The sequence below is a fragment of the Parasteatoda tepidariorum genome, chromosome 8 (assembly GCF_043381705.1).
Source record: "Parasteatoda tepidariorum isolate YZ-2023 chromosome 8, CAS_Ptep_4.0, whole genome shotgun sequence".
NCBI classification, from domain to species: Eukaryota; Metazoa; Arthropoda; class Arachnida; order Araneae; family Theridiidae; genus Parasteatoda; species Parasteatoda tepidariorum.
This window is the reverse complement of record NC_092211.1, coordinates 50266556-50282365: the sequence shown is the minus strand read 5'-3', so window position 1 is coordinate 50282365 and position 15810 is coordinate 50266556. Positions and strand designations below refer to the sequence as shown.

At 30.9% G+C, this 15810-nt stretch overlaps 3 protein-coding genes across 4 annotated transcripts in view; 2 read left to right on the top strand and 1 right to left on the bottom strand.

Annotated features, from left to right (window-relative positions):
* Nucleotides 1-1621: 1621 nt before the first annotated feature.
* On the bottom strand, nt 1622-2197 carry LOC139426135 (uncharacterized). Its single transcript, XM_071183895.1, has one exon. It carries the CDS (start codon nt 2195-2197, stop codon nt 1622-1624), a length of 576 nt encoding a protein of 191 aa, XP_071039996.1.
* A 4901-nt stretch (nt 2198-7098) lies between these two features.
* Nucleotides 7099-8112, top strand: LOC110282200 (uncharacterized). The gene has a single exon (XM_021145121.2). The coding sequence runs from the start codon at nt 7099-7101 to the stop codon at nt 8110-8112; it is 1014 nt and encodes a 337-aa protein (XP_021000780.2).
* Nucleotides 8113-9072: 960 nt separating this feature from the next.
* Nucleotides 9073-15810, top strand: part of LOC107448467 (serine--tRNA ligase, mitochondrial) — a 19350-nt gene continuing 12612 nt past the window's right edge. The window contains exons 1-2 of one of the 2 annotated variants that reach the window (XM_043053962.2): nt 9077-9888; nt 14073-14257. In XM_043053962.2, coding sequence (XP_042909896.1) covers nt 9298-9888; nt 14073-14257 — 776 coding nt within the window. In that variant the 5' untranslated portion in view covers nt 9077-9297. Of the gene's footprint in view, nt 9889-14072; nt 14258-15810 lie in introns of both variants that reach the window. The other variant, XM_043053963.2, reaches the window with a different exon arrangement.

The window sequence follows — 15810 nt, the reverse complement described above, 5'->3', positions numbered from 1 at the left end:
TTTTTTATTCCTGCTATTTAAAGAATGCTTCAAAGAAATGATCAGTAAATAAACATGAAATTTGTCAATATGTAAAAAAGATAAAATATGACCTTCATCAAGAGCTGTCAGCTTTAGATCAATGAATGCCTATTAAGTCTAAAAACTATTAATGTAACTAAATTGGTTGGGTTCTTTTTTTTAATATAGAGCAATCGCATAATGTTACCATACTATGTAAAACTTTATGACGAAGTTATTTATCTACCTTTTAATAAATATAAAATGAAATAATTATTAAATTCTACGAGGGTTGCTATTTATATTTTTGGCCTAATAATGAAAAAACAAATATGTAGGATCGAAATTGGTTTTATTGTTTTTAAAAATATTCCCCATGATGATCAATACACTTTTGCATACGTTTGAACCAATTTTTAAAGCACTTTTTCCAGTCCGATTGAGCTAACTCCAAAACATGCGTTTTGAATGCATCAACCGCTTCTTCGGGGGTCGAAAATCGTTGTCCACGTAATTTATTTTTGNTGCAAAAAAATAATTAGTACAAAATAGCTGCTAAAAATTTTAAAGCATTAATAAGTATTAACTTTTCGCATTATAACTAAATAATATTTTTGTTGAAAAATATTTAAAGAATGTTATAACAAAATGAGATAGTAAAAAAAAATTTTTAAATAGTAATTGAGCAAAATCATTAAGTTTAATTAATCAGAATAGAATAGGAAAAAAAATCTCTGCTATACAATAAAATAAAATTCGGAATCTTTCAAATTAACAATTGTTAACTTTAATGCAATTATCGTTTCGCTCTTAACGATTAAAAGTTACTGTGAAATTATTAATTTGAATTGAGTGAGTAAGCGAAGCGAGTAGAAGTTTACTACTCTAAATACATTTAATGAAAGTTATGAAAATATTGTAGTGATTTTAAAGGTAATAAAATATAATTTTTCATAAACTGACTTTTAAAAAAACTATCTGAACATTTTCATAAACAAAACAAAATGTGTAAGCACCATGCAGTTAACAGAGGCAACCGATTATATCGGTGCTATAACAAGGAGGATTTTTTTTTTTGAAATAATTAATAAACAAAGTACAAAACTTGTTAGTAGCAAAAAATGATTACTTTGAAAATCCTATTTATTCAAAATACTGCACCTAATCATTTAGTTATTGCTTTATACGTGTCAAGAATTATTTTTATACTCTTTATATATAAGTCGAGCACTTTACTGTCGAACACTTTAACGAGGACTGATTCCACGCACCGCACCCTCGGTCCCTACGCAGGCTGATCTAAGTGGTCACCCACCAGCTTACAGACAGCAGCCAGTGATGCTTGACTTCACTGTTCGACTAGAAACCGTGTCTTTACAATCATTCCACAGCAGGGCCTATTCAAATATGAATAATAGCAATTACAACTCCAATTCAAAATATTAGAATAATGATAAATAAAGCACATAGTGGTTTGAGATATGCATTTATTTTGGTAAAAATGGATACCTGAGAATTTTGAACTGTGTTATCACATTCTACATGTTTTGTAGATGAACATAACATAAATAAATTATTATGATATTGCAAAAGTTTTTACAATGAATTTTTTCTAAAAATTCTAAAGATTAGAATAATTTTCACAGTGGTTCAAAATATCTGTGGTAAAAGCTTCCTGCTTGCAACACCAAACACGGACACCCTGATGACCGTGGGAAACGCAAAACATCGATTCATCGCTAAAAAGTACGTTATTCCAGTCCTGAATACCCCATTGCAATCTGTCTTTGCACCACCTCACTCTGGCTCGTTTTTGCTGGCGTGTAAGTAGCGGCTTTTTCTTGGGCAAACGTGATTGAAAATCAAGTTCGTGGAGTCGTCGTAGTGTGGTAGATGTTGAGGCATCCACTCCTTGTTCTCTCCACTTTCTACTTATGAATCTCAAGCTCTTGAAGCGATTTTTAGTGACGACACGTTTCAGCATTCTGTCTTGTCTCAGTGTGGTTATTCGTTTACGACCACTATTTAAGCAATTATTTTTAAAACTTTGATTTGTAGAATAATCTTTTAAAATTTTACTTACAGTTCTTCGAGAGCAATTCACTTTTTTGGCAATCATTTGTTGACTAATTCCCTCATTGCGTAGAGTCACAATCGCTGTCTTGGTAGTGTCCGGTATGTCTTTTGTTCGACCCATTTTAACTCCCAACTAACTAAATCTGATTTTCAAACGAGCCTTTATACGCGTACTAGGTCTACAGTGGCGCAACTTATGCAAATTTTATGATTAACGTTGACCAATCACACAATTTTACAGATATTCTAATATTTTGAATAGCCTCTGGAAATATTTTAATATTTTGAAAAATTTCAATATTTTTTTATAAAATCTCTAATACTTCTTTAGGCGCGTGTGAACAATAATATCATACGTCAACTAATTGTGGACGGTTAATAATTTTTCCGTTCGCCACCGTTGTTTATTTTTAAAGATATCACGCATTTTATAAGATAATACAATGCCTTTTTTGGTTATTCTAATATTTTGAATTGGAGTTGTATAATACAGTTAAATAACACGCACTTGCAGAAAAGTTGTCCCATTTGGACGAGATCTGCTGGCACTATCTAAAATAGCTCTGGTGTGTTTAAAATTTTTTTTTTCAATTTTTAAATATTTTTATTTATTATTTTGATTTATTTTTATCATTTTGATTTATTTTTATCATTTTGAATTATTTTTATCATACTTCAGCTTTTCATAAATTTTTTTTATCAATTAATGATTTTACCAAATTTTTCTTTATTTTCCGTTGCAAAAGAAATAAAGCAAGACTTTTTTTAAATAAATCAACTGAACTAGATCAACATCATTTTGACGTTTTAGCCAATTCATTGCAATATCAAATGAATTGCATGCTTCTGTATGAGAAGGTCCACTATCTTGAATTTGATCACCTACTTCTTCCTCTTCGTCTGTGGAGTTCCGATTTTCATTCAAAATTTCATCATCGTTTAAAATTTAAAATCCTGGTTCGTTTTCAAAGCCTCGACACCAGTCTTCAATTTCTTCTGCTGTATAACCTGGCATCTTTTCATCGGGAAGATCTACTGGTTCAGAAACTTCAGTTTCGTTTATTTCTTTGTTAAGAATTTTATTCCAAGATTTAAGATTCCAAGCACTGTAATCATTAACCATAAGGGACAAGTACCCATCCCCCAATTGTAGAACTTCTCACACATCTGTTCAAAAGTTACTTCCTCATTTCAACCATTGTAGACTGTCAAATTGAAGTTCGCATTCTTGGAAGATATGGTCTTCAGATGTAGTGGATATTATTTTTTCTTCTAAATTTAGAAAAATTGTCAATAAATTAAAAAGTATTCTAAACTTTAAAAAAAAAAAAGGTGAATTCGGACATGGTTCGGAGAATTGGACGTTCGGATAATCGGCGCTCTACTGTATACCGAAAACAAAACAAAAACATGAACGTACAGCTGTTTGGCGATTATTTGAGGGAGCACTCCTTCAAAGCTAATAAAAATGTTCGCTAACTGTGTCATCCCTAGTAGGAACTTCTTATACGCGCGTGGTATCGGTCCTCGTTACACTGCTCTGTCGCAAAGTGCTCGACTTCGTGCACAGACCGTTAAGCTGCCAGATCGGAGGAACCATCCTCTCTGCAGAGGATCAAAATTGGGATAACATATCTTCAGATCATCTTTAGGGATGTTTCCCACTGAATCGCCAATAGACCATAGTGAACCTTTAGTGCGACGTAAATAAAGTACCTATGGATGGTGTTTTTTACACTAGGGAGCGCTGCAAGCTGTATGCCGCTTATACTTCCGGGATACTGTTTCTGGTGTATTTTAAAGCCATTTGGCTCACAACGTGATCAGTGTGTTTTAAGTTTCTTGCAAACGTGTTATTTGAATACTTATTACTTAGTTTACAATGAATTCTAAAACTCGAAGTGGCTCTTGTTGTGTCGCTGTAGGATGCTCTAGGAGATTTGGCACAAATTTGTTATCAGAAATCAAGATGATCCGATTCCCTAAAGATCCGATTCTGAAGGCACAGTGGACGGAAGGATTGAACTTTCACAGTATACTCTCGAATATGTAGTAGCCATTTTATTAGCGGTAAGAACACTTTTCAGATGTACAAAATGCATTATACTTGATTCGTTGTTATGAAATATTTCTTTCTATGTGCTGCATTCTAAATATGTATTGTATGACAATTCTATAGAAAGACATTTTAATGTTATTAAGTCCTCATTGTAAGCATTCTTCTAGATATTCGTTTTCTGTTTGCCTCTGAACAATGTAATGTCTTATGTCTTGAAAAATCTATCATTTGCATGCCTCTTAGCTAATCGTTAACGTCAGTCTACTACTAATTTGAGAGCATTTGCTCAAAACAACCTTTTGCTAATTGTTGTGGAACAGTTACAATTTTTGTATGCATGTGTAGTAAATCACATAGATTGAGGAATAAAAATAAAGCAGAGTGACTAGTTTGCTGGAAACAAAAAGTTTTTTTTACCTAGAATAAGTCAAAGTGTGATAAGTATTTTTATAAATCTGTGTTTTGTTGTTAGTGTTTCAGGAAATATTTAATTTTTTCTAAAAATTAGTATATGTTTGAGGTTTGGTTTACAAGTTCAAATGGAAAGGTAGTGTTCTTTGTAAATTGGTTACACATTAGCAACTACCATTTACATCTACAATTTTGTGTAAAAAAGTTTACTGGTGACTATTACTTTGTTTTTGGCTATTTTATTATATATTTTTTTACTTGTGACTTGCTATTTTACTGGTCAGTCGTTTCTGTGGAAGACAGTGGAAGATTTGTAATTTGCAAAGCATTAGCAAAACTGAAAATTTTATTGTTTTTAAAATTTAATTCAAAACAGTGATAATAAAATCGGTATTTGAAATTAACCCATTGAAATGATATATACCCCAATGGTTTAAGCAACCATAGGATGGTAGTATTTAATAATTTGGTGACTGAATAACCAACTAGCTGTTATTTGATAAATTTTGGACAGTTGCAAAGCTTAAATATAATTAGATGTTATGTATAGATAATTTATTTTGTTTTTTAAAATTATTAAGAAATAAATCTGATGATCCCAATCATCCTGATTATGTGCCATCAGTCTTTCATCATAAAAGTTCTTTGGCTTCAGGAAGTGTGCAGAGGGTTGAAAGAACTGTAAGGCGTGGAGTGTCTAAAGGTAAACAATGATTTTTTTTTTTTTGTAAATGTTTGTGACAAGGTTTTATTTGCTTGATATTAAGAATAAAGTGCTCTATGATAAATTAATGAACACTTTTGTATTGTTATGTAGTTAAATTTCTAATCTTGGGATAGTTGCATCATGTGTCTGATAAGCTTTTAATTTTGAGTTATCTCTCATTAAATTTGTGTTAGACATAATGCCCTGTCTGTGCCAATAACTAAATTTTCCTGATTAACTTTTTAACGAACACTACTTCGTCAAAAATCACCACGCCGAGAATTGCCAGTAATAGCATGTGAGAAACTGGTTTACTTTGTAAGATCGTAAGCAGATTGTACTCTGAACTTAATAGTCAACAGTTAATGGGTTAAGTATTGTTCTTTAACACTTATTTTAGATTTGAATTTATTCTTAAAGTTAACACATTTAATTTATGTGTAACTTAATTAAAAATATTCTACAATATCCTAGAACTTTATCAAAATCCGTAAATATGTTTTTACCATAAATATATTTAGGAGTTTGAGATAATGTACTAAGAACCAACAAGCAAAATTTACTCTATTTGGCTGTTGCATATTGCAGAATTATATTCAATCGACATAGGTTTGCAAACATGTTTTTTAATTATAAGTATAATAAAATGAAAATATTGTTAGAGAAAAACTATGTATGTAATTTTCGAATTTCATGGGTTACTTGGATTTTCGAACTTGGTCACTTTGAATAGAGGTTAACCTCTCTACCTTTCCATCTACTCAGCTTTAAGCAAAACTCAGTCTTTCCAATTCAAAATGGCGAGCAACGTTTTTTCTGAAAACTAGCTTAAACGTTTACTACTGTACAGCTAATTATTCCTACTTAATTATTAATTAAGAATTATCGATTTCCTTATTCTAATTGTATTTCCACTTTTTTGCATTATTATATTTATACAGTCAAGTATAGCAATGAATTTTTTTTATTGCCCGTCCACCAAAGGGAAAATGCAATATGCAGGCTTATTCACTAATAAGCATGTGTAACGCATTTTCCTCTTGTAAACTAATGATCCCATGCCATTACACTTGTGAATCAATGATTCATACCATGCCCTCTATTCAACTTTAAGAATGTCTTGAATTTCTGTACTTGGCCCCAATCGTTCCTGTTCAAAATGGCGGAGAAACAAGGCAAAATTTTCCACTGTTTTTTGGATCCCTGATAAAAAGTTCTGTACTTTACTTTCAAAAATGTTTTTTATTTTTAAGGAATACATATTATTATTTTCATACAGATCAAGCTGATAGTTCTGTGGCTGCCACAAAATCAATTTCAACGATGGCCGAACTATCCATGATGGATATTGACAAGTTGGAAAAAGATATAGGTGACAGTCAAGANCTGTACAGCTAATTATTCCTACTTAATTATTAATTAAGAATTATCAATTTCCTTATTCTAATTGTATTTCCACTTTTTTGCATTATTATATTTATACAGTCAAGTATAGAAATGAATTTTTTTTATTACCCGTCCACCAAAGGGAAAATGCAATATGCAGGCTTATTCACTAATAAGCATGTGTAACGCATTTTCCTCTTGTAAACTAATGATCCCATGCCATTACACTTGTGAAACAATGATCCATACCATGCCCTCTATTCAACTTTAAGAATGTCTTGAATTTCTGTACTTTGCCCCAATCGTTCCTGTTCAAAATGGTCTATGGTCTGAAGAAACAAGGCAAAATTATCCACTGTTTTTTGGATCCCTGATTTTTTATTTTTTAAGGAATACATATTATTATTTTTATACAGATCAAGCTGATAGTTCTGTGGCTGCCACAAGATCAATTTCAACAATGACCGAATTATCCATGATGGATATTGACAAGTTAGAAAAAGATATAGGTGACAGTCAAGAAACAACCCTCAACTTAAGAAGGAAGGTTTTTCAGTGTGAAAAGTCGAGAAAATCTTCCTCAGATGTTTTAAGCTCTGACAAACAGGTGAACTTTTTCACGAAACTAAAAAGCATTGTTTTATTTCGTGCTCTATTGCAGTGGTTGACCACTGGGTGGAAACCAGCCGTAAAGACAAAGCTTTCTTCCGAGTCTCAGTTGCTCATCGTCTTCATGAAACTAAGGCTTGGTCTTTTAAACCAAGATCTTGCTTATAGGTTTGGAGTTGGTTCTGCAACTGTGAGCCGAATATTTAGAGAGTGGGTAGAAAAGATGTCTGTCTCTCTATCTTCTTGCATTGCCTGGCCATCTCACGGGCCTAAAGTCATGCCTCAATGTTTTCGACATAAATTTTTTCAAAATGTTGTTTGTGTCATCGACTGTTCTGATATCTTCATTGACACTCCTCGTAATTTAGATGCTCGGAGTCAGACCTACTCCAATTACAAGCATCATAATACCGTTAAATTTTTGATTGCTTGTAGCCCTGATGGCGGCATAATATTTTTGTCAAAATTGTATGGAGGAAGACACTCTGACAAAGAAATAACAATTGACTCTGGCTTCTTGAATTTGGTTAAAAGTGGGGACAAGATACTAGCCGACAGAGGGTTCAGAATTGAGGAAGTTGTTGGTTTGAAGGGTGCTAGAATTGTTGTCCCTGCTTTTACCACAGGCAAAAGTCAGTTGTCTGGTCGTGAGGTTTCTCATTCAAGGATTATTTCTAAAGCTAGAGTTCACATTGAGCGATGTATTCGCAGAATAAAATCATATAGAATTTTGAAGTCAACATGGCCTCCCACTTATTTAACAGAAATGAGTGCAGGAAAATCTTTGGGCTATCATATTTTGACAACTCTAGGCGGTTTATGCAATATAGCAAAGCCGTCCTTGATTAACTTTGAACTTGCTTAATTTTAGCTTTTTCTATGGTTTTTGGCCTAAGGACAATTAAAAACCAATTTCACTTTTGCTTTTTCTACGGTTTTTGGCCTAAGGACAATTGGAAACTGATTTTTTTCCTGTCCGCTGTGGCACCACCTTGTCGTGGTGGATGGGCTTTAAACTAAGAGTGCCACAACACATATCTTTTAAAAGCACCATCTCTATCTCAGGACATTGTGTTGCTTGACTCTTTTGAAAGATATTTAAAGATTTCCATAAAATTGCTTAAGTAAAAGTTTGTTATAAATAATATAAAGTAAAAATCTTCTGCTGTAAGCATGTCCAAACTTAATTTCTTTCAATTGGGTTCAATTTTACAATGTGTATTATCGCAGTGATAACTGAACGTATATGAACGAATGTATGTATTACAGTACAGATAAATATGTTCAGTGTGAAGAGAAAAAAACGAATTCTCTGAATTACAGATCTGAAGAAAAAAAAATGAACCTCCTTGAATAACATTTGATTTGAAGATCGGATCTTTACGTTTTAGGACTCAATCTTAATAGCTAACCTCAAATATGCTACTTAATTGGAGCAAATGATATTATAAATTACGAAATAAGATAGAAAAACTTACTAAAAGCACTAACTAATTCGTATATTTCAGGTCACCCCTAGAACCACTAAGATTGAGATCCAGAAAGTGAAGATATGATCATTAGATAAAAAGTTATTCAGGGTAATAAGTTTACTTTTTGCGCACTGGTACTACCACGTTTTCCATATAAATTTTATTCATGTAGGACTTAGGAATAACTTTTCGTGCCCGGTAGTTAATAGTGAAACGATTTTTTCTTCTTCTTCATTATCTTTTCCAAAATATGTCGAAAAATGTATTTTTATTTACATCAAGAGAAAAGGATCGGAGGTGCGTGAATCGCGTGTGATGAAAACGGTTCTTTAGAATCAATGTCGGGCGTAGCACACGCGTAAAAAGAAAAGCGTAAAAAACACTTTTCCTTCTCCTCAACTCAACTTGCACTATTATGGCGCTCGTTTCTACCGCGTCGCTCTATGGAATTTTGAGTAATGTAGAAAGTATTGCTTAATTATTAATGGTTATTATTCTTGTTAAATTGATTGTTTCGTAACTTCTAAAAGTGTGTCCTTTATTTAGTGTGTTTACCATTTTATACTGTTTTTCTTATTATGTTATTTAGAGATTTAATTCGTAACATTCGCGTGCGATGTTTCTGTACATCTTCGAATTTCACCGAAAGAGCAGTTGACTGGGATTATTTGAGTAATCCGTCAAATTTGAAGGAAATATCTTCCAATGTCATATTACGAAAAGTTCCTTGTGAGTTACAAGATGTACTTAAAGGACTTCAACAGTTACATCAAAGTGATCCTATAAAAGCGGCAGAGTTAAAAAAAACCATAACACCCAAATTGTTTTGGTTCCCAAATGCTATGCATCCGAGAGTAGCAAGAAATAGATCAGAAGAGCCAGTTGTACTACATAAAATGGGTTCAAAGACTGCGTTTACTTATTTTCCTTCAACTTTTGATAATCTTACTAAGCGACTGAATTTGTTAAGAACGAAAAATTTAGGACAAATGTGTGGTAGTAAGAGTTACTTTTTGAAAAATGACTTGGCTCTTCTAGAACAATCATTAATTAGATATGCTGTGGAGAAACTAACTAAAAAAGGGTTTATGTTGATGTCCGTCCCGGATATATTAGATTCCATATGTTTTGAAAACTGTGGAATGCGAACAGAAAACAAACATTCTCAGGTATTTAAATTAATTCCTATATGTGTGTAAATTAATTTAGTTTTATACCTAAATTGTCTAATATTCTAAACAGTATCATTTAAGATTTAAAATTTTTGATATCTTGCACAATTTCTTCTCTGTATTTACAATTTTAAGATTACAAAAGTTTTAAGTAATAAGAGAGAAACCAGGAGTCTGTCTAGTTTTTTTCTGAGAGGTACCTATTTTATGAAAATTAAAAATTAAATTAAAAAATCAACATTAAAATATGGATTTATCATTTCTTACAGGGTACAAAAATGAAATTTTAAGAAAAAGTATTATGTGAAACTACCATTTTTCTTATAGTTGAATTTGTGAAGGTACTGCTAAATGGTAAATTTAGCCTGGACAGAGCCCTGATAAGTTACAACAGATAGATTTAAGCAGTGGGTGAGAATTTCTATACAATTTCGCAATTAAATTTCAGAGGTCTGTCCAGGGCAAATGTCCTTCCTTAACAAATTCAACTTTAGGAAACATAGTTTCACGAAATACTTTTTCTAAAAATTTTCTTATTGTATCTCGTAAGAAATTATACATCCATATTTTTGTAATGATTTTTATAAATAATTTATTAATTTTCACGAATTATGTCATAAGTTTTCACGAAATAGTACCTCTCAGAAAAACCTAGACAGACTCCTGACTTTATTATTGGGTAAAATTAGAAAAGTTAAATTTTTCCCTCAAATCTGTGATATTGTACTTTTTTTTTTTTTGTTGAGAGTTTTGCTATCATAGCCTTCCCTAACTATCCAGAAAAATTTTCATCTGGACTTTTTTTAAAAATTTCTCCGTAATAGAATTTTTAAAAGGTTCTTCAATTATCTGTTCAATGAAATCTGATGTAAAATCGACCACGACCCATTTTCTATCAAGATCTATTGTGTTCTGGGTGTACCGTGAAATTCTATATTTTTTTTTAAAATTATTTTTCTGGGCTTAAAAAGTAAGCGGGTTTTTCTGCAAAAATCCTGTATTTCTCATTGTATCTCAAGACCATTCGTTTGCAGACTTCAACGAATCAAAAATTTATAATCCAAAGAAATTTTGAAACTTTTGCTATATCTTGCTAGCGAGATGTTGGGGATATTTCCGTATCGTGATCTGTCGCGTCAACTGCAATCGCCAAAGTGCCAAATAGATTTGAAATTTGCAAATTTAAAAAAAGAAACATGTAGATATTTGCACGGGGGTAGCTATAAGTAATACCTTTCAAGTTTGTCCCTTTTTGTGATGTTTTTTTTTTACAGTTTCTCTCTGGCCTCTGCCCGGAAGTTTCCAAGACTTGGCAATAATTCTGCCACAGATCGCGATACTGAAATCCCCCCGTGATGTTTACATAGGTGTGATTCTTCCGCCAATTTCATTTCGTCGAATTTTTTTACCATTTTGAATGTTTGGAATTGCACTGGAATCTTTTAATATCATAATTCTTAATCACGCAAATATAATATTAAACATTGATTCACATGATTAAAAAGCTTCGCTTTGTGATTTACTCAATTTAAAAATCTGATGGCACGATTTTTATTTGCATGTTTTTGAAACCCAGTATCACAAGGTTGTTGCTCCACGGGAAAAACCTTGAAAATACAGGAAATTTAAATTAAACTAAGAATAAATTGTTATTAAATGTGAGCACAGCAATTTTGTCATGTGTTCAGCATTCTGAGATCATTGCATGTGATATCTCTCGTAGGATTTATGCAGTTGTTGTGGTAATATGTTCAGTATGCACATTGTGCCTCATCTTGTTTGAAAATAGTAATTTCTCACTGAAATTCACATGAAGACATGTCTGGTTTATGCATTCTTGAAAATAGTAAACATGTTGCACTTTTAAAAGGACCTCGTACTACAGGAGAAACTTTTCATTGCAAAATCTCTTTTCCCTCCATAACTAATTTAAAGTATAAAAAACGTGAGTTCAGACAAACCTAGAGTAAGCCATGTAGTTTCAAGTATTGAAAGGAAATTTTTAAAATATTCAAATGAATGTAAATTATGACAAGATAACTTAGGATTTTTCCAATAATTTGTTTGCATTTTTGAATTTTTTCCCCAGCCCTTTTATAAATGTTCTAGTGTATGTTTAATTTAATTTATAACAGTTTTAAGAAATATTTATCATAAATATCACTATTTTGTTACATTATATAATACCAGGGGTCTGTCCAGGCCGAATTTACTACCGTTTAGCGGTTCCTTTACAAATTCAACTTTAGGAAAAACGGCAGTTTCACAAAATACATTCTCTTAAAATTTTATTTGTATCCCTTAAGAAACGATAAATCCATATCTTTGTGTTGGATTTTTTAATATAATTTTTAATTTTCATGTTTAACCTAACCACATTAATTTTACGTGAAAACAATACTGCATATTCATATTTCCATTTAAAATTTTATAATTCATTTATAATGCTGCATGTGTCCATTTGTATATATCATTTATAATGTTTTCTGTTCTCAGATTAAAATAATTAATGAGCATCAAATAATGTTGCTAATATTTAAATTGCATTAATATTTAATTGCTAATTTAAATTTAATTTTTAAATATTATCAGCTTGCTGGTGAAAAATATCATAAGAAAAAACTTGTCTTATATATTCAAAGTTCAATGGAATACTGGGATAGTTATAAAAAAGAACTATTTTAGGAATATTATTAATTAGTTTCTCTTAATTATATTTATGTGTGTTATTATCATTTACAGGAGTCTCTTTTTTAAAAAAAGAAAAAAATGAGCTCTCGATTTGTTAGGTCGTAACTACGAATATGTGTTACATCTATAACACCAGTTTTTTGAAAAATTCTGTTTGGAAATACAATTACTTGACTTTTAACCTATTAAAAAGTCCCGAAAAAATTTTAAAAGATATTACTTAGTTCTTACAATCTTACAATACAGGGTTGGCAAGATTTTGCCGCAGGTGGAAAAAACCATGGTAAATACCGGTAAAAACCGTCCTGGCAAAAACAGGTTTTTGCCAAGCAAAGTGGCAAAAAGTGGCAAAAACCTATATTTTCCAAGATGAGAGGACAAAAACACATTTTTGATACAAAATTATTCCTAAAATTGAAATATATACTATGAATATAAATAATTACAAAAAAATTAACAAAACTATTATTCCATAATTAAATGATAATGTAACATTTTAGTAGTTTAAAACATTATTGATTGGAAAATTTGTGATTATTCTCTTTTTTCCAGTGAAATGAACTTATTTTAAATTAATATAACTATAATTTAAAGCATAAAATATCTATCAACATGTGTAGTTAATTATTGTACAAATAATAATTTTTTATAATAAATAATAGTATTATACAAATAATAATATTTATTTGTAAAAAAACATTTATTTTAGGATTCTAAAATGAAAAGAGATCAAAAACTTTCAATCTTTTAAAAATTATTACCCTTAGGTATATTAATTATTAATATGTTAAAAATAATTTTTTCATGTAATGTATCAAAATTATTATTCCTTATGATTGATTTAAATTTGTTTCAAGTATTTTGTAATAATATTTAATCAGCAATTTAGATAATTTGGTTTTTGCCGGTTTTTACCAGTTTTTGCCGGTTTTTACCAGGTTTTTGCCACTGTCCTGGCAGAAACCCCTTTTTGCCGGCAAAAACTCCAACCCTGTTACAATATAACTTTTACTTAATTTTTGTAATAGATGTAACAAAAAAAAAATTATATTGTCAAAATTATATTTTTCCAAAAATTATTTTTTTGTCATATGATTGATATCAGTACAAATAAATTGCAGTAAAACTAATTAAAAATAGGGCATTTAGTTAAGTTCTTAATTTCATATATTTCTTTAATTGTAATGAACCATGAGCTTCCAGTTGAAAATGAAAGCATTAATTAAATATTAGTCTAAATCAAAATGTCTTAACATCAAAATATACACTTTGAGCTTAAAACTGATATAAAATAGGTTAAGTTTGCTAAATTTTAAAATTTTGCCCAAGGTATATAGATTGAATGCTCTTAAGATATGACTTTCTTAAAGATCTTAAGGATTTAAGTTTTTACTTTATAAACCAGCAGTAATTTGTATTTATGGTAGTTTTAATTTTCAAAATAAAGCTTTCAGTAAGTGAAAAATATTTATTGTTTAAAAATTTTTTAGGTTTATCATATTCACAATGAGTGGGCTCCTAAGGTTTGTTTATCAGGAACTTCTGAAATGGCATTGGCTACTTTTTTTTCTGGAAAGACATTAGATGTTAATGAGTTGCCATTAAAGATTTGTGCTGTAAGCAGATGTTTTCGTGCTGAAGCCAATAAACACCAAAAAGAGAAAGGAATATTTAGGTATAACTTTTTTCATTGAATGTAATGTTTGTTTGTTATGATAGTGACCAAAGAAAAAATGTCAACTGTTTCTGATAAAATGAAACAGTTGGTAATGCATTTGTTTTTGATGTATATATGTTAATGTTATTTTGTTATGTTATGTACTTTTGTTACGATAAGCTAACCACTTTTTTAATTAAGTCAAATAATGGCAGATTAGTCATGTCAGTGATCATGCATGTTTCGTATTGCACATTTTCTCCATGCGGAAAATGTAAGAGTAAATATGGCTTTAAGAGTAAATAGGGCACATTAAGCATTGCTAAATGCGATAAAATCGTGAATTCAGCAAAAAAATTGTTTATGTGAATGATTTTTTTCCTTCCGTAAAATATATATTCCTCTAAATCTTGGAGGGGGTGCAAAAGTGGTACATTTTTCTGAACAAAACCTGTACTTTTTATTCGATTATAGTAAATTTCCGTTATATACGCCGCTTAATTATTTGGAATTATATTAAGTCCTGATAATGTTGGAGACCGTAGAGATTACGATTCAGACAGGTTTATCAACATTAAGAAGAAAAGAATTTGGCTACTTGTAAATCTAGTGTATCTTTAAGATTGGTTGGCGTTTTCACAATAAATGGGCTAATATCTGTAGTCTTGAATTTCTTTATCTTTATGTCAGTATCAGTAGCAGTCAAATCTTCATCACACTGAATACGCTGATTACAAGGATCTGGCAGATTTTGGCTTTCAATTTGAGCTTTATTATCTGTTCCTCTGTTGTAAGTAGATTTTAGCAAAATACTTAATAAGGAGGTTTCTCCATACTTTTCTTTAACAAAGTATACAGCTTGATCTTTTTCATTTAGTGTTAAACATTGTACTTCAGAATTAGGATCCAAGAGGTAAGCTAGGAAATGAGCTGGTGTTAACGCTTGTTCATATCGTTTAGTAAAAAAAATTTTGCAGCAATTATTATTAGAATCTTTCAGAGTTTCCTTTAAATTTTTCCAGATGTTGACAACATTTGATAAACTACAATTATCTTTTTGCATTTTATCTAATGCTACAGAAATGGGTTTTAACATTAAAAGCATATCTTCTGCATTTCTTTTAATTGCCATATTCATGACTTTTGACCTGATATTGGTGTCGATATCATCCCTATTATCCTCACAAACTTGCATGAAAGTTGACCAATTCTTGATGTAGCTTTCTAATGAATCACACATAGAATTCCAGCGCACTTCAGTTGGCCGAATTAATCCAGTACCTTTAAGCTCATTGTATTTAGCTCTAATTATTTGATGATTTCGGAAATATGTTATAACTTGTAAAACATGTTCTGTTACATTAGGCATGGAATCTTGCAAATCTTTTGCCAAAAGATTGAGCAAATGAGCTGAACAGCCATATGATATTATATCAAATTTTGCATTTAATTCGTCCCTCATTTTTGCCATATTTGAAGCATTATCAGTAACAAAGCTACGTACACGGCATTTAAATTTTTTTTCTACATTTATTATTGTTTGTGTAACAGCAGCAGCTAAATTTTGGCTA

Bases quoted from the DNA above. Each gene is read 5' to 3' on its own strand.
- LOC139426135 (XM_071183895.1), bottom strand. From the start codon at position 2,197: ATGGGTCGAACAAAAGACATACCGGACACTACCAAGACAGCGATTGTG.
- LOC110282200 (XM_021145121.2), top strand. From the start codon at position 7,099: ATGACCGAATTATCCATGATGGATATTGACAAGTTAGAAAAAGATATA.